At 35.2% G+C, this 19,705-nt stretch overlaps 1 protein-coding gene across 1 annotated transcript; it reads right to left on the minus strand.

Annotated features, from left to right (window-relative positions):
- Positions 1-14,540: 14,540 nt before the first annotated feature.
- Positions 14,541-19,363, minus strand: LOC113763047 (GDSL esterase/lipase At5g45920-like). Its single transcript, XM_027306730.1, has 5 exons — positions 19,220-19,363; positions 18,874-19,116; positions 15,721-15,788; positions 15,393-15,557; positions 14,541-14,865 (listed from the first exon to the last, which is right to left on the minus strand). Exons 1-5 carry the CDS (start codon positions 19,316-19,318, stop codon positions 14,706-14,708), a joined length of 735 nt encoding a protein of 244 aa, XP_027162531.1. The 5' UTR covers positions 19,319-19,363; the 3' UTR covers positions 14,541-14,705.
- Between the last annotated feature and the right edge of the window lie 342 nt (positions 19,364-19,705).

Below are 19,705 nucleotides of genomic sequence, written 5' to 3' on the forward strand. Positions count from 1 at the left end.
TAGCAATGAGTTTGTCTTTATTAATGGCTATATACTTGAGTTTGTTTTCCTGATTTATCCTTGTCACCATGCATGATTTTCAATGAAATCTGCAGAAATTCGGCAGAAATAGGAAAGCTTGTTGATGGAGAGGTGATATGTTAAACTAATAAATTTGCATTTATAAGGTGGTGTTGTAAACATACAGCCTCATGCAGACATGATAGATTTAACACGTAGTGTTACTTGGTTTACATTTCAACAGGTACGTGGAAATGGGAATGTTTCGGATGGGAAGAGCATGACTGTGTACAAAAATCCACAAACTTCCAGAGTAGATGTGCCTGGGGACATGAGTGGACTAGATGCTACCTTCTCTGTAGAAAGTGACATCAACATTGAAAAGGCGGATGCTTGTGCTAAAGGGCTTGAAGATGTAAGTACAAGTTTAATTCCTTTAAGCTGCTTTTATTATGATGAAATATGCATATGTAAGGTTGACCTTGTTGGGTACTTATTTTCTTCCGGCCTTTTAAACTGATTTAGTTGCGGCAACTTTGTAAACTTAAGGTTTTGCTCTTTCACTTGTAACATTACTCACTCCTTCTTCATTATAATATACTAGTATCACAAGATATTCTTTCCCCCCTAGCTTATGATATTAATTGGTCTTTGATCCTGGAAATTTTCATTAAGATTGTAGCCTATTGTGAGACAAGTTAGCTAAAATATAGGGTGCAAACACAATTTTTTTTCCTGAATAATGCAACAGTATCTTTTAATTAAAGCTTCTGGTGAAATCTTCTTTTCCATCATAGGTTCTAGTTACCTTATAGTTGATTTCTGGTCATGAAATTGTTGGGTGACTGTCTGGGTAGTTAATGAAGGTTTATTCCTGTTTCTGCTGCCCCTTTTGCTTTCTGATGATATCATCATAAGCTTGTCAAGCTTTAAATAGTTTTCTGTCAGCTGTCTTCTAAACGAATGAAATTTCTTATGCACCTATAATGGTCCTATCTTTTCTCCATTGAGACCTGGACTGTTAGAAGTTGGATGTGACTGGAAATGTTTCTAATGCAGATCTGCAACATGCTAAGAAAGAAACATGAGGAAGCAAAGGAAATTTTAGTCCGAGCAATTGTGACCAACAACAACCTTCTTATGCTAAACCATCCTATCTATGAACAGAAAATATCCTTTCATCTCTGCTGTTTTAGCTACTGACTTTGTGTTGACTTGCAATTCAAAAATATAATTGTACAAATACCTTAACTGTTGAAAACATCAGAATGGTTCAGAAATTTGCAATGCAGCTGAAAATAAGGGATGTTCACACTCCAACATAATCAGCTAAAGCAGCAATTGTCATCTCTAGGTATTATCTTCTCTCTTATCTTTCTGCCTCACAGACACATGGATGCCCATCGAATGAGCTGGTCATACTCAACCAGGAGTTAAGAGGCACATGTATCTGCATAGTTCACTATCTCGAGAGATTGGATTCTGCAGTAGTTTGTTTTTTAGCTGCCCTGTTAATTTTGTTGGTTTCCCAGGGTCAGCAATAACTGCTGTCCAATGTCATGTCCATAATTTGCAAACAAGTCTGTCATTGTGCTCCCCAAATTCTGGGAAATTGAATGAATTCAATATGTTGAATGCCAAAAATGTGAAGCATGGAGTTTTGCCGCTGATCTCTGCATATTGCCATGGTTAAGGTTGTACATCCTTTTTGCAGTATTATCTGGTTGAATGATGCCCACAAGCAGAGTGATGTAAATTTTGTGATGCCTACAACTGAAATGGATTAGATAACAGCATGATTCCCTTCACTTGATTACTTATGTTGCAGTTGGTGCAGCTATGCAGTTGATTACATTTTTTTCCCCCCTCATTTTCAATTTTTCTGGGTTGTTTATTTCCAATTAGATCATCTGAGTGCAATTACTGTAAATCTTCAGCTAATCTTTTCATGAAAATATTTAGTCCTATATACCAATTTGCCACTGCAATTTGCAATTCCCAATCTGATGGAAAATTTTTTTTTTCTCCTTTCCAATATTATGCTTTGTAGAATAGGGATTGAATCTTTGCTCATGGTTTTCCCAGCTACTAAAAGTAAATTGTAATGATCAACTCAGAGTACTAGGCATGTTGCTTTGGAAAAGTAGTTTTAATCACATGAACTAGCATTCGTTTCCAAAGTATGGTTATCATGAATTTTGACTTTAATAGTAACCATAGTACTAGATGTTCATTGCTGCCTGCCCCAGGCTAGAATGGTAAATATTGCATGCCCTTGGTAATTACTGCCAAAATAGAAGTTTCGGAAATTATGAATTTATTTGCTTTTGTTTATGTACATACATTATACTGTATACATTAGTTGTTCGTATTTGGTAGTCTAGTCTGCAAGGGCGGGGATTAAAAAAAGCTCCGCTGTGGAAAATTCAAAGCTTCCTCCCTCCTGGGGAGTGTTTTAATTCTGCAAGACAAAAAAGCTGGCGGGCATTTTCTCCCTCCCGGTCCTAGACGAGAGGAGAGGACCATTGGATTTGGAGTTGGAGGGCTTGTTTGAATTTTTAACTATTCGAAATCAAAACAACGACCATCTCCAAAGTCCAAACAACTTTTACATTCGATTCAACTCTCAAATTTAAAATGCAAATCCCATCTCCCCTCCAAAACAAATCCAGTTTCAGTACAAATACCCCTTCCTATCCCCACCTCTAATCTGTCTCTGTATGACTCTGTCTCTCTTAGCTGTTGCCTTTCTGCAAACTACCCTCGAATACTCGCACAGAGAAACACAGACAGTGTCATAAATGGCTCTACCTTCTCTCTGTGAATTAATCAACAAAGAAAACATCCCAAAAACAGAGGTTCCTGAAGTCAATTCACATCCTTCAATTCAGAGTTTAAAAAAAAGAAGACTACTCTGGAGGAAGCCACTCGAGGACATTACCAACATCTTTCACCCTCCATCTGAACAATCTGTTCATTTAAATCCATCGTCAGGCACCATTTCTCCTGTTGTTTCTTGCTCTTGTTTGGCTTGTAAGGTCAATAACTCCTGTGATAATTTACAGGTTTTGATATTCCTTTCGAAGACTTCTGTGAATGGATCGAGCATTTTGAGATTAAGAAAGGGCTTTAGATAGTGTAATTTACAGGTTTTGATATTCCTCTCGAAGACTTCTGTGATAATAGCAGTTATTCAATAAATTCTTCTTGAATGAAGTTGTTCTACATAGAATTGGCATGTTACAACTGTTTACAGTCTCGAAGTTTGTCCTTTGGTCTTGCTTCAAATTGCAAGAATCAAGATGAATATACTTGTCTGTTTATTGGTGGGTATTATTTATGCATTCATGGGCTTCTTCTCGATTGTGAAATCATTAGACGAAATAAATTGAACTTTCATGGATGGGTCATTTTTAAGCTGTTTCAAACTGCACTGACAATTTTAATGGTCAAGTTTTTACATCGAAGGTAGCCTTCTGAAAATTTTAGTGCACATGATTAATACATTTATAGAAGGGATCGTTAATTTAAAAAAAAATAAAATAAAAGCGTTCATCTTCTTCCTGCATTAAATTCACGCTTATGTTCAGCCTTCTCTAAAAGGTTCTATTACATTAACTAATGACGTATGTACGTCTTTTATTCTCCACTTGCAAAAAACGTCAAAAGAAGATATGCTCAGTTAAAGGTGTCGTTACTTTTGAATCTGCTGACTGCAATAGGCCAATCCTCCAGATATGGGCATTAATGAAGGTGTTTAGACCTACACTACACCAATCGTAAACAATCATAATCACGCTTTTCTTTCAGGCGGAGCAACTACAAGTCTTAAACATCTCCAAGAAAAGGCCCAATCAGCACTAATGAACAATCACGCCTTTATTCCTGAAATAAAAGGAGCAAACAACAAAATTACCTGAATTTTGCCCAAGTATCTCTAATCTTAAAATCTTGAAAACTAATAATTTGGCCATAGCTTTGAGAGAATGGAAAGATCATCTTTTTGTTTTCATATTGACACCGGGGAATCCTGGAAAGGGAGTTTTCATGGTTTCATATTCATGGAAACATATATCATCTTTTGTTTGTTTGAGGGTAAAAGTTCTCTGGGTATTTAAACATTCATCTTTGCCGTCCTTATTCATCATTTTAAAACATCTCCATAAGCCTCCTCTTCCTGTCTTTTTCTCGAAAAATGAAATCGAAGGTAGGTTTATACTCAATGCGCAATTTGTGCTTCTTAAATGCTGATGAAAAATCCAATTCAACTAGGCAATAAACCACACCAAGAATCAATTGGATCAGCCGTGCCGTCCATCCTGATCCTGCAATACTCTTTTATCTTTAGTGGATGAGCTCGACTAGGCAATAAACCATTAAATTTCAACAGCCTAACCATTAAACCATCCTGCAATACTCTAGTTGACTGGATTACTTAAAAAACTGTTGATCAACAGTAATGGTTCATTTACGTCATACAATTAGGTCGTCTGACAAGCGCGCTCCTAATTTGTTGTCGCCATACTATTGCTATGGATTCATCATGATCTTTTAGATAAGTTTTTCGGCGTCGCATTCTGAACCTAAAAGCCAAGGTTCATACAACAACGATTAACATTCATTGAAGTCTAGAGAAAACGTCCAATGAAAAGAGAATTTCGTCTTGAGCAAGACCTTTTTTGCCGACATCAATATGGTACTATGCACTTTGGCCTACTCAGATGCTGCGCTTATCAGTTAGCCATCTGCACCAGTCAAGCCAAAGCTGGGTGGCTCAAAAAGGCATAAACTTTTTCTTATTGCTTCTAAAGAAAATAAAGGAATCCTCCTTTAATTTTTTTTTTAAAAAGCTGGGATTTTGGTAAGATGATCAGCAAGTGGCTCGACTGGAAACAACTCAAGGACTCGCAGTTTCTTTGGCCCCAGTTACAATTTCAATGTGGCTACTGTTCTTGGGACTCGATGCATCGGCTCTAGGTGTTCCTGTTCCTCTATTGTAGTCGTGCTTTTTAGGGTTGCAACCATGTTACACTAGGTTAACCTTCTAAAACATAATAGTAGTATAACATGAATGCAAGCAACATTCAATAGTGTAACAGAGGACCAAGAGCCTCGGTTCAGAGAAATCCATTAGTCTTAGGTGCTAGCAAATTTGTCCACTAGGACATCACTTGAGCTGACCCGACAAGTCTAAAGAAAAAGGAAAGTATTTCCTACCTAGAAGGCCAAGTTAGAATAAGCAATCGTGTTCTGGGGTGACTGCTGAATTGGCCGGTGATTAACATAAGGATGCTTAACCAATGATATCACATCAGCTGCATCAGCGATAAAAAAGAACGGATCATTCTTGTAGCTTTCACTTTTGCACCAGCCAACAGCCGCCAATCCGCAGTTTTTGTGCCGCAGCATCTCAAATCCAACTTGTCCTTTTCTTATCTGAGAGGGTAGGATATACCTATGAATCAAATTGCTGACTAAGGATTTACTTTAGTTTGACTCATCCATGACCCGGAATTTCGTCAAGGCCACATCAGTCATTGAGCATCACTGGAAATTCATTCGTTCTGTGTCAACTACAATTCGAGGGCTTTCAAAGTAGTAGTATAAGATATGAACTTTACATGTAAGGACAGATGGACCTGCTTTTTGAATCAGTTTCTTTTTTAGAAATTTGAGGAGGAAAAATTTGTGACATAAATGGGGTTGCAATATATATAACGGAACCCCGATTCTTTGAATCATTTACCTAATCTTCAATCAGTTGCAAAGCTGCTTGTGTTAACTAGCCACTTAAATCTCCAAAGAGCTATTACAGCTGCTTGTAAACTAAATCAAATGGCTAACATGAAATTTCTTTTCTGCCTTATCCTACTAGTTCTTTCATCAGAAACTGCACATGCTCGGCCTTTGAAGCAAATTAGTATTGCTAGAATAGCATTGGAGGCACAATTTGCAGCTGTGAAGATAAGTGGAAACAACAATGACTGGCCTGACAGAGTGGCTCCAGCAGGACCTGATCCACATCATCATTTTGACAATCATAATTGAGTAGAAAACGATTGTGCTGTCACTTTGTTCTTCATCTTAGCCAATCATTCTAGACTTTTTTCTTTTTCTTTTTCTCGTTCTAATCGGTTTTATGGTTGTTACACTTGACATTAACCATTTGAACGGGACGTGGTTTTTAGAATTAGGGGAAAATATGGATATAAGAAAGAGTATATGAACAGTAATGTTGTTCATTGTGCAATCAATCTTTGTATCCACTATCAATCACGTAATTATGGAATTTGAGATTTGATTCTCAAATCCTCCTCTTTCTATCTTCTGTTTGTAAGGTTTAAGAGTCTTGGATAAAATAAATAAGGGTATACATGCATTCTAAAGAGCTTTTTCATCGTGCATGGGTCATATTTTGAGCCTTTTTAATGTGTATTAAGTATCTTTTTATATCCTCCTCTGGCAGTATCAACCGTAACCTATCAATTGTTGATGAAGAAAGCTTTTGAAATTGTTGCAACAGACAATATGAGACTTATTTTTTTAGAGATTGCTTGAAATGGTTACTTCTTTCCGATTCCTTCCGTCTTGGTTATAGGAGGCTGGAATGAGCCATCAAAATGTTTTGTTCTCCGAATATAGAGTTCATGGAAGACGTAACATTATCTAGTTACGATCATTGATATGCTTTTGCACCTAAGATGTGGCCTCTAAATCTTGGCCCAACTACATATTATGCCACTATTTTTTTTCCCAACATACAACTAATCAACTCCATAAGCTATTAAAAGGGAGTTGAATTGAATGGTAAGATAAAAGAATTGTAATTAAGAGATTCTGGATTTAAAATCGCTCACTTATAAATAAAAATAATAATAAAGCCACAATGAGGGAGAAAAAGAAAAACTCCGTGTGCTATTATCTATGATTCATCAAGATCCCAACTGAGGCCGATTTTCCAATTTCTCTTGGTTCCTTCAACTCTACGCCAAGCCACCATTTCCCCTTTCACATCTTGAATCACTCTTTGGATGACAAAATTACACGGCCAATATTTGTGCTGTAGTTCCTAGCTTTCCAAATGCGATAAATAGTAGTCGGAAAATATAACGTGCATACTTGATCAACGAATGAGCTGCTGCTATAATAGAACACAACCAATGCTGTCCCGTGTATTAGACATAAATGCTGAATTTGCCTCCAAACTTGAAAAGAGAATTGACTATTGAAAAATAGGTGATTTTCAGTTTCACTAGCATGCATGACCACATAAGATACACATATCATCAACCACCATCCCCCAGCTTAGCTTTTAAGTCTGGCTAAAATAGACAATCGCCCTTTACAAAGAAACCAGAGAATATATTAGCAAAACGAAGGAGACAAGCCTCGTAACTATACAATCGAATGCCAGGCCACCACAGATCCGTGGAGAAATGTCTACTCATTTTTCAAGTAAAACGTATGTATTTTCTTTTAGAGAGAATTGTAGTTTTGATCTCAAATGTTTAGAGGATAAGTACTTTTAATACTTAAAATTTGGACGAAAGAAAATATAGTCCCAAATGTTTCAAATTCTAAACACAATTAATCCTAATGACTGTTTTTACCAATTACTACTGGAATCAGGTCACTTGCCGGTAACTAATTTTTTGAAAATATTCTAAAAAATTAATAAAATATTGATAGCCATAATTTGTAATAAAATATCACTAATTACCCATATGCTGATCAAGTAATTAATTAGTCTTTAACCTATTTTTTTTCGTCAACCGTGTTTTTGTATTATGAGCTAAAGACTAACTAACATGATCATCGTGTGAGTAATTAATCCTCTTTTACTACAAATTATAGCAAAAAATAATGTTTTCACTTTTTTTTAAGTCATTTCAAAAAATCACTTGTTTTTACGTGATCAGATTCTATTAGCAATTGGCAAAAATCAGTCTATTAGACTCAATGTGTTTAAAAATTGAAACATTTAAAACTACATTTGCTTTTGTCTAAATTTTAGGAACTAGAAGTGCTCATACCCCTAATATTTGAGATCAAAATTACAATTCTATTTTTCTTCTAACTTCTAACTTTTTATGCTAGACAGACTTTATATTATACAAGTGGAAAAGATAAAGAGGAAGACGTGTGAGTTGAACCAAACCTCTTTTTTTTTTTTTTTTGTCGACACAAGGGTGTCCGGGTCAATCCTTACGGGGCCCGACTAATCCCTGCGGCCCAAACCTCTTAAGTGTACCATAATTGATGTTAATATCAATTAAACTCGTCATAAAATATTACTTGTGTATTCAACCTATCATTTGTTCTTGTAGAATAGATTGAAGTTGGTGCAAAATATTAAGGTAGACATGCATTCAGTTACTCCAGAACCTACTTGCTCTCTCTTCTATCGTAATACCATTCTTTTTTTATCTTCTGAAAATACTGAAAGTTTCATATTTTGAAGAAGCTGTGTTATTTTACATTCAAAAGAATAATTTGTGAACTTTTTTTATACACGAATAAGATTTTCTTATCTAATAAATTGAAATTAATTTTTTTAATAAATTGAAATTAATTGATCACCGGTTGGTCTACAAGTAAAGAATCGGGGGTTTTTTTTTTTTTTTGGGTAAAAGGGGAAGGAGAAAATGGGTAGGGATGGTGAGTCGAACCCGAGATGTCATGGTAATAGATATACTAATTAATTTAGGTATTAGGGACAAAATCTAGTTCTACTGTACTTTTAGAAAACCAATTTCCTTGTACCACCATTTGGATTTGCAACATATTTACTTTCTTAAAATAGATTGTAACATTACACTCTCGTACGAAGTTTAACCAGCCAAAGTATAGGCCTTGAAGGAATTTCTCGACATTAAACCGAGAAAGGTGTTTGTTTAACGGAATGGGTTTGTCTATCCTAATGTTGACTTGCTTCATATTACTAATTGCCACATGGAATGAGCAATATAAAAATTCACTAAATTTCTTCAAATTATTAATCCAACCATATTTGATCATTCACTAAAATTTGTCTACAAATCCAGCATATAGGAATAATATGACGAACACTTACTAATAACTGGATATTTACTTTGAAAAATGGATATTTCGGCTAAATATTTGAATTTCTAGTATTTGAAATCTTGACTAAATTCATTCTCTTATATTGAAGGATTTTTCTAAAAAGTTACTCCGAAGCATTCGTTAATACACCTAAATTATACTTGACTCACCATGTAAATTTTTGCTAAACAATTTTATCACTTGAGACCAGTGTTGTTAGACCCGGGTCGGATTGGCCGGTTCGACCGATTTGACTGTGAACTAGCCTTTTTTCCGAATTGGTTTCTTGGTTTCATAAAACCGTTTTGATCAGACCGGTCGAACCGACTTTCTTTCCCAACTGGTTTGTAGTATAAAATTGCTTTTGTCAAAAACCAATTAAAACCATCAAAACTGGCTAAACTAGTGATCCGATTCGATTGGTTGACTCGATTTTCAAACTTTTCTTTCTTCTTTTTCCCAAACATAATTTGAGTTACCTAAATTGTAACACTTTTATTTATTAATAGGAATAAAAAAAGTCACCCATTTAGTATGAATATCAAAATCATTCGCTTTCCTAAATGATCTCTAAATCAAGATGTTTTCATCCCTATGATCTCATTAATGTAGCATTAGTGATTCCAACTTACATTAATTTATTTTAATTTAGTTTTTCAAGTAGTTTTGGAGAATGAACATATTTTAACCATGAATTGGTTTATATTGGGTACCCCCTAGCCAAACGCATTATTAAAAACTCATGCTGCCATTTTAAAGTTGATAAGATAGATTAACAATTGAATTCTTATCCTTAGATTTGAGCATGACACTTGGTGAATCCAAGTATCAATAGAGTAAATAAATGGTGGGCCGAAGGACATTTTCAGATCGGACAAAAAAATCACAAAACAGGAGAAAATGCTTCCCTCAGGCAAGCTCGGTAAAAATGGTTGACGGGCTCCTGAACTTGAAACTTGAAAGCGTCCCAAGACCAAGACGATAAATACTTGCAAATAATCTTGTACACGATTTTGGAAAAAAGTAATGAAGATTGATAGGTGATATACTAAGGGAAATCGATTAAAAAAATTGTCGTTGTAAACATTTTTAGTTCCTTTATTTTGAAAAATGTGGTATATCGGCTTTAATTTTTTTAAAACTAAAGAAATAGTTGTCTTAGTAATTTTAATGCAAGTATTCCCTCTCTTCTGTTTCATCACTTCTCACCGCCATGGGCCAAAGGACTACGAACAGTACAAATAAAGAGCTGCTGATATTTCTTGGCAAAACAGAACGAATATGTCGTTTTTTTTTGGCATATCAATGTGTTTATATATAACAGAAAAATATTTGTTTCCACAAGATAAAAAAAATTGAAAATTATCATTGATTTGAATATAGAATTTGCTAAAATAATAATTTAAACAAAAAAAAAAGAAGTAAAAGATATAGTAGAGCTAATGACAGAAAATAATTTTGACCCTTACATTTCATTAGTTGAAAAAGACAATTACAACGGACAAAGTTCATTCATAAAGAAGATTAATGACAATATTTTGAAAAGTAACACTAGTAAGAAAAGACAAAATTTTGTTTTATTAGTAACCAGACATTTTTACTTTCCACATGCGATTACAAATTAATCATTGCTGGTCTTAGTATTTTTGTCATTTCTTAGTACTAAGTTGACTCACTAATGATTAAAATTAATGATCTTTGGTAAAGAAGGAAAATTTTATGATTTAGCCTCCATGCCCACTTACCATCCTAATATTTCTTTTATTCACAATTCTATTACTGCCCTCCTAGCACTCGTGAGGCAAGCAAAAGATTCATTTCATAAATTAACCAACAAAAAACCAAGTGATAGTTGGATAAGCATATTGAGAAGAAAAGCAGCAAAACGACAATATGCCGATTTAGGAACGGAAAGAGCACCATCTTTTGGAAAGAAGAGAAATATGTAATGTTATCAACCACCATGCAAATCTTCAATAGTCAGTGGGAACGACCCCATTTTTGCATGTGGCGATTCGAATGCAGAAATGTAAATTTATCAATAATGATAATTGCTACCTAATTATGTTTTTGGCAGTCGGCGCATGCTTTTAATTAGCTTGATAGTACTGTAACATTAGGTCTATCCAATAAGCAGCGGAAGTGTAGAAACAGAAGGAGTTTCATGAACACTTAGAGAAATGTTACATGAACGAATTCCAACCATGAATTAAATATTCACAAAAAATAAGAGAAACTCTCAATAATTGGTAGAACCAACCAACATTTGATTTATCACGAGAAAAGTCTTATATCACGTTTATTCACTATTTCACCTTTATGTCAATCAGTAACAGTTTCTTTCCCCTCTTCGACTGTATATTTCCTCATCTCCAAGCATATTACAGCAATTTCCGTACATTGATTCGAAATTCAAATATATGAACAGTGGACGGAATCCGGCCCTCGGCGCTAAAGAAATGACAATTCTAAATACTTATTATAAATAAATGTGTGTATCTGCAAAATGTGTCCCTAGATGACAATTCGTGCTTTGTTAAACCAATTCCAATTTGATACCTGCTAGATTTTTTCCCCCCTTTTCTTGATGTTTTAGAGCTATCCTTGTCTGCAAAATCATTGACTAATTTATATCTGTCACTTGCATGCATATCTCCATATGTGCGATACGCCTAGTAAAAGGGCCAGATGACAAGGTTGACAACTCAGAAAACCAATTTTATAGGACGAGAAAGGACAGAAAGGAAGTTAAGGCATTAAGGAGTTGCTTTTGTGGGGACAAAAGGCAATTTACACAAAGTTTGTTTGAGATGATAATGGAAGATTGCAGTATATGAATGCTAGTCCACAAGGGAAAGTATATAAAACCTACATTTGCTATTGATGCAAACGCCAACAATTACGTATGTGTTTAAATTTTTTAATCTTATTTTACATCTGTTGGGTCTCTTTCATTTACTTGTTATAAATCTAGAGTGATGTTAATTGATGTGTTACTTCGCAATCACCAAGAGACCATAATCTAGCTGCATTGGTTTCCTCTTTAATTAGCTTTTAGACTGTGCATGAATTATGGCATATTCAACTACCATACGAATTCTTCTTTTAGTATTGTTAATTTTCTTTGCACATTTCAACATCTCAAGTGCAATTGGTTACAGAGGTGTTGCAAATATGCACAGAAAGATAAATAGCAGGGAGCTTTTGCGTCAATTAAGCTTCGAATTATCAAAGATGAAAGATGATAATGATAAGGATGATAACGCCAAGGGGGGACTGACTGACCTTCCGGGTGACAGACTAGTTCCTGAAGGGCCAGATCCTCATCACCATTACAATTCTCCAATGCCAGGGTTATCCTGATGTTATAATCCACCTCTAGCAAGGTAGTCAATTTCTGCCACCATTTTAAATCTGCACCATGTATAAGTTCAGTACTAGTGATGATACTAGTCATCTATGCATTAATAGTGTAGATTTAAAATGGAGAAATTTATATGTTTCGTTAGTGAATGCAGGAAAATGTAAATTTTCCTTAATGTGATTATGAATTTCAGTTTTTCTTCCATAAATTTTGTTTTGCATCATTTGCTTCTAATTTATGATGATCATACTCTAGCCTCCTACCATTATTAAAATGCTATAAAAAAAAAAGATGCTTTTATTTATCTGTCAACTAACTTGCTAACCGATACAAGCAAGTCCAATGTCTTGATCTATTTGGTGATAAAAATGTTGGTATGCATAAGTGTCCCTGCGTTGATTGCATGTAATTCAATTTGATATCCATTTCTTTGACGTTGAGTAGTTTAGATTTCAGTGAAAGCTTGGTTCAATACAGTCATTTTGAGTTAATACTATCTTAAAATTTTTATTTTTTAATTTTCTTAGTATCTTAAACTGGCCTTATATCTAGGTGGACTCGAAGATGGAAAGTTGTTAATGTGGGCTTGAAGGGGCAAGGTAATGCACAACAATAAACCTAAAACTTCAGCTAAGGTAGTTTCAAACTTTCAACCAAAGTTGCTTTAATATATGTACATTTGCTGCCTGAAGTACGAGCAACAAATTATGGAGCATATTAAAATTTCTTCATCTCACTTCACAGTTTACACACCACCGTTTTTTTTTTTTTTTTTTTTCAAATGATTTTGCACCCTAACGTTTTATGTCTGTCTCAATTTGTCCCAGTTGCTAGTAATAGCTAGCAATAGAGTTCAAAACCCCACGAATGATTGCATAGTTATTTGGTACAATTACCTCAAAATGTTGAAGTGATAAATTCCCATGCACGTTCCAGATGGAGTTTTGGTCCAAAATGTGAGTTTGTTGTCAAAGTCATTGACATGAATGCTCATTATCAAGCCAAATAGGGATTTCTGAAAATTTTAAAGTGCAGTAAGTAACTCTCCAAAATGAAACTTGAGAATTGTGACGTGCAGTAGAAAGAGATAAACAACATTCATTCAAGTGTACGTCCAATAATATGGGTTAGCCCCTTTACATACATGTCTTTATTACTAATTAATCTGATCCATTTCCAAAAACACTAATTTAGTCCCCTAATATTTGACATGCATTAAAAATTCCCATTTTAATATCCTTTGCAAAAAGTTCGCAATTTTCAACTAATCCGGATTAAAATGCCCTCAACTAGTCAAAAATTGATGAGATAAGGGTCCAAATTGGTTTCCATGGTAATTACACAAGGGTGCGAAACTGCGCAGACCTAGATGATCTGGGCTGCTTAAAGTCTTGAAAGCAGTTGTTATCCGGAATGCAAAAAACCCAAAAACTTTTTAAGAGGTGTAAAGTGGAATAACCATCAACTAATAAACTGCCTCAGATCCTATCCCCTGCATCAAAGCTTGCTCAATGATCCGGAATAGCACTTCTAATTTGAGCTTATCACTAGCCCAAAAAAAAAAAGGGTACTAGTATCATATTTGTCCATGCATTCGGACGTAATGGACTATATATGTCAAATCATCGGAAAGACACAAGTCTTCTTTTTGATAGTGCTACAAACATGAATATACACATACCACTAGCAGGGTTTTCAGTGCGCGTACGGACAGTTGACTGGACTGATTGATGATATATTAATCGAGAAAGGTTCCGTTTCTTGGATTCCAACGCCATTTCGATTCAAAAAATAAAGCAAAAGATCAATGAAACCAGAGGATTACAAAGCAAAACATTTCTTGGATCCAGCAAACACGGTCGAGAAAAAGTGTTTGATATAAAAAGTTACAGTCTGCTATCGACTTGGTCGGTGCAATTTGAACATTTCTCAAACCCCAAGTGATTTTTTAATCAAGCAGAGTCATTTTCTTGCAGAAACAACAGTATTCTAGTCTCTAGAGTAGCGGCTTATAATAGTCATACGCGCCTTCTGGATCATATATACGACCTATTGTTGTAAAAATGTTGAGGATCCAAACTGCATAAAACCAAGAATTTGAGGACCACTTTCAAAAGGCAATTTTGAAGATTACCTAAGAACCCCAAAAAAGTACCAACAGTTTGCTACTTGAACATCCTCATGATTATTATAATATGTAGACATTTGTTGCTTAGACATCATACTCTAGATCTGGCATGAGGAAACAAAGGCATAGAAGCAGAAGGCTCTGTTTAATTCAAATTTCAAAAGCTTTAAGAGGATCATTTGGATCAATGTCGGTTATGAGAGGAAGATCAGCCAGTAGAGTTTCCAGACTCAGGCCTTCTCCCTTGAGCTTTTCAACGACTTCTTCAAAAACAATCCTATTGCCCCGCTCAGTAAGGTGTAAGCCATCCCTAAAATAAAAATTGCAGCAATCATCACGAATATCAATACCGAATTACCAGTCATATTTAGTCTAAAACCATAAAGCCATCATGAATACAGGTGTTGGATCATATAACTTCATATATTGAAAAGAGGTCTATATCAGCATACAAAAATCTAACATAAATCAGGATAGCATAGATTAAAGACCATTGAAAGGGTCGGCCTAACAACTAAGTCATCATGTTATTCAAATTATCAACAATGATATAGTCTGGATACATTCAGAATACAGAATTTAAACGACGCAGGAAACAAATACCAAGAAGAGAGAAAAATCCCCGATATCTTCAATCAAAAAGGATGAATGCAAACTAAAATCAGCAGTCTACCTGCCTTTACATGCTATTATGGTTGCATGAGTATTTGGAAATTAGATAGCTAACTATGACTCTTCCACAAGATGGTAACTAAAATTTTTTTACACATATAGTGATGCTGGAGCATGACTAATGGTGAAATAGTTCATAAACTTGGAAATATAATGAAAGAATACCATAGCAAAGCAGTTTGCCAGCCAGGAAATTGCTGCATTTTGGTCCAGAGATCTATAGCTGGTGCTTGAAATTCGGCTGCAACAGAAAGACAAGCTTTGGCATAACTACCAGCTGCTTCATTTGTCCTCTCTGGCAAGCCCAGCTTGTTCTCACCATATGGATACCTGCATTACGAAATTACAGAATTTCAACTTTTCCAATGCTATCTAATTGAAATGTCAAACAACAACTGAAGTAGTACTACAAGAAAATGGACTGGAAAAAGACGAATGAAGATATCTGTACACAAATAGACAGCACAATAAATCTCAAGATAGATATGCTCACAAGAGTCGTGCTGCTTCATGGATTGGCGGAGGTGTGATTAGCAGAACATGAGTCCGAGGCCATCGTCTCTGAATCAACAAATTCAGATAAGGAACTACTAAGAACCTTGAGATACATACATACATACATACATACACACACACATATAGAGCCATAGAGCCATCTTTTCAATATTTTAGTGGAATGTGCCTCCCGAATGTTCTTCATAAGCTTTTCATAAAGCAAATATAGTAAATCAATAAGAACAAAAAAATAAAATAAAATTTAGCTGCAAAAATGGCCTAAAGTATGAGCAAGCACCAAAAAACTGACTTGTAACATTGCCCTGCAACATTTGCTAGGCTATTAGATAGGCTTTCCTGCAAATTCGGAATAAGATGACATAGAAAGTTGCTAATGCAAGGGACAAAGACTGCAAAAATTTTCTTGATTCATGCAACCAACGTCAAGCTTATTGAAATAAAGGATGCCTCAAGTTCAGTAGCTTGACTAAAGACCCAATGACCCTAACTATTTTTGAAAAGCACATTTAACCTCGACTTAATGTTCAATTCAAATTTCATTACGCATCTGAGCTGAATAAAGCATAGCTCACATATTTTTGGTTTGAGAGGCTACTAATTAATTTTGATCCAACCATATTGTTAGCTTTCTAAAGATCCTTCCAGGTTTTGATGTATACCATGGCAAAAATTATCATTGGATTTAAGGACACAAGAGATAGCAGACCAATTCAACTAATCTGTTTGTAGGCCGAAGATGCTCCAATTTGAAGTCAGACTCAACCGAAGAGTTCCAGAAAGTACAGTACACTCGTCTATTTTAAATTCATGATTCTAGAGACACTTGGTTCATGCCAACGCCAAAAACAAAAGGTAAAAACAATCTTGTCACTAAAAAATTCATAATGCCATCAATGCCGGTTTTGATTCTCAATTTGTCAAAGTTTCCATGCGCATCATGACAAGAGTAGTAGAAGAAGCTAGATGCAGCTCTATTCTTTGATGTGCTATCATGTCAATTCTAGCAAATCCATTAGAAGCACCATGAGTGACGACTAACGATATTATTAAGAGGATGGACTTGTCAAAGGAAACAAAAGTAACCTTACAATGATGCCATTAAAAAAATCTTGCATTAATTATTGTCCAACAAAGACCTCTAATAAACCTCTGGGATGTGAAAACCTCACACTCTCAGGACATTAATTAATACTCATACAACAAGATCAAAGGCCTCACCTAAAAAGAAATGGTCCACAATTTGCAATAATTGGTAGACCCATATACCAACAATAAAACACACGAATTATTGATCTAACAAACAACTACAATTGACATGCTCCTAGTTTGAGATAGCAGATGATCGGTGTTTGTGATGTGATGCAACTAAGGCCCTTCAATCTAATGAAAATGACAGGGCACTCAATGCACTGCATTATTTAACTTTAAAACAGTAAAATCAGTCGAGTGGCAAAGGCCAATAGTGACAACTGGGCCTCATGCATGCATGCTTTCTCTGGCACATGCTCTTTCTTTTAAGGATGCTCCTAGACCCACCAGTCCAATATGACCAATTTGCGGCTTCACGCTTCCTGATTCACTTCTTGATAACCACTCACATAATATCCCCACTTCAATCCAAGCTCATTATTCAGCAACCAGAATGATATTCTAGCAAATATCAGTCTGGTTGCTGAGTAAACTGAGAAAATAAGCATATAATGAAAGCCTGCCATAAAGGATATTGTCGACATATCCAAAAGAAACCACACAGACACTTACCATAATAGTTCGGAGCTTGAATGTTTAGTGTTATTGGTGGACATCAGTCATATATAATATATATATATATATATAAACATTTGCTCATGTGATAAAGATAACAGGTCATAAGATATTTTAAGGCATGGTATGTAATCAAGAGTCAGTTCTGGAAGATTACACATGCTATGCAAAAGAAAAGGCAAGAGACTAGGAAAGTAGAAGTGTACAACGAAATCTAAGCTATGGTTTGGTGGGAGTCAATTAAGATTTTTTTTCACCCGAAGGTTCTAATTATTAAGTTCAAAGAAAAACAATCTCTTAAGACAACTTGACATGATACTAAGTACATGTGATTTCCCTAAGTAGGTGGAATCAAAAACAAAGATAATTCAGTGCATATATATATATATATATATATATATGTGTGTGTGTATGTATGTATAGTTTACTTCTCCCCTCTCCCTCATCCCCCAAAAAAAGATCGTACCTCGTAAGCCTTATAGTTTCTGATTGCAAGATGGAGTCGTAACTATTGACCTAAAACAGAGGAACAAAGCTTTAACGCACTTGATGTGGTCATGAAGTTCATCCTTTTGTAGTTACTATTTGCTAGGAAAGACTTATCTGGTTGGATGCAAAATGCTTAATGTGTAGAGCATTTTGGCTTCTCCCATATTAGGATGTGAATGCAGGATCAACCGATACTTATTCAGTTGTTAAATTCTTTTTACTATTATAAAAGATAATTAAAACAATCCAGTTATACTTTCATTCTAAAAAGTTTTAGTTCTTCAATGGAAGTAAATGGACAAAAAATGAATTCAAAAGTGAGAAAACGGAAGGGTTCCCAGTCTCCTCTTCTAACGTTAGAAGGCTCTACAGAAAGGAAACTCTATTCCTATGGAGAAGAGAAAAGCGTCATTGAAATTGACAAAGAAAATGTGTCAGAGTTTGAGTTCTCCTTCATACGCAAAGAGACACGAATTTATGCTAACCAAACTGTGCAGAACTCTAAAAACGATTTTTGACATGTTCTATGGGAATGTATACTGACAAATACATATTGTTTCTAGATATTGACATACACTTCAGCATTTTCAACTCCTCCAAACCAATTTATAACTTCTTTTTTTTTTTGCACTATACCTCAATGAACATTATGTCACCATGGTAATCCTTTTCAAACAAAACTTGCTTTTTTCCAGCTTAAAAATGGACAGTAACACCATGTGGAGAGAGAGAGAGAGAAGCGGTAACATTCTCTTTAAAAGAATAGCTTCAAATCCCCATACAATATTATCAAGAATCATGATATGATACAATCCCTCATCTGCATGTGTGTGTGTGTGTGTGTGGGAGAAAGAGATATAGTCCAGCTAGGCAGTACCTTCAAAAGGGAAACGATGGAGCAAAGATTCTGCTTATACTCATCAACAGGTACGTGTTGGAAGGCAGCATGTCGATCAGGAAGGGAAGCATCATTTGCACCAAAGAACACCGTTACAGCCAAGGGTGCCTCTGCTTCCCCGACGCCACTGTCAGCCGCCGGTGCCGGAGGAAACACCTTGTCTATCACCTTCAAAGCCCACCTTGTATTGTACCCACCAAACCCTCTTACCACCATGTCTACCTGTATATCATTCAAGTAGTGTACTAGTAGCATTAGCAGTCTAGCACCTCAATTTGTTAATTGTATTTGTAAGTACATTGTATATGTTTAAATAGAAACTTACCCTTCGAGAAAAATGGTTGGTAAGAGAAGCACCCCATCCTCCTCCAGCAAAAGAGGATTCAGTGATCGAGTCACCAAAAAGATAAATCTTTGGTCTCATTTCTGTCAGAATCTTTGTAACAGCCTGAGAAGTATGCTGGAGAAATTTGAACTAATGGGAATTAATGGTGTAACAAACACAAACTAACTCCTCGTTTGCTCATATACAATGTTTTAAAACTCAAACCATTAATTGAACCGGTGAGGTGTTCGGATCGAGATTCAATCGGTCGGACCGATTCAACCCTGGTTCAATAAATATTTTTAAAAATAATTTATATAAATATATATGTACAAAATAAGACATGCATTGGATTAATTTAAGATTTTATATGATGAAAAATATAATATTTTCAAAGAAGATGGATTTTCACATATAAATTTTTTAAATTATAAGTTAAAACAAATAATTTTCATCTCAATCTTAATTGAATTTACCAAAAAAATA

This window comes from Coffea eugenioides, chromosome 2, assembly GCF_003713205.1.
Source record: "Coffea eugenioides isolate CCC68of chromosome 2, Ceug_1.0, whole genome shotgun sequence".
Taxonomy (NCBI): Eukaryota; Viridiplantae; Streptophyta; class Magnoliopsida; order Gentianales; family Rubiaceae; genus Coffea; species Coffea eugenioides.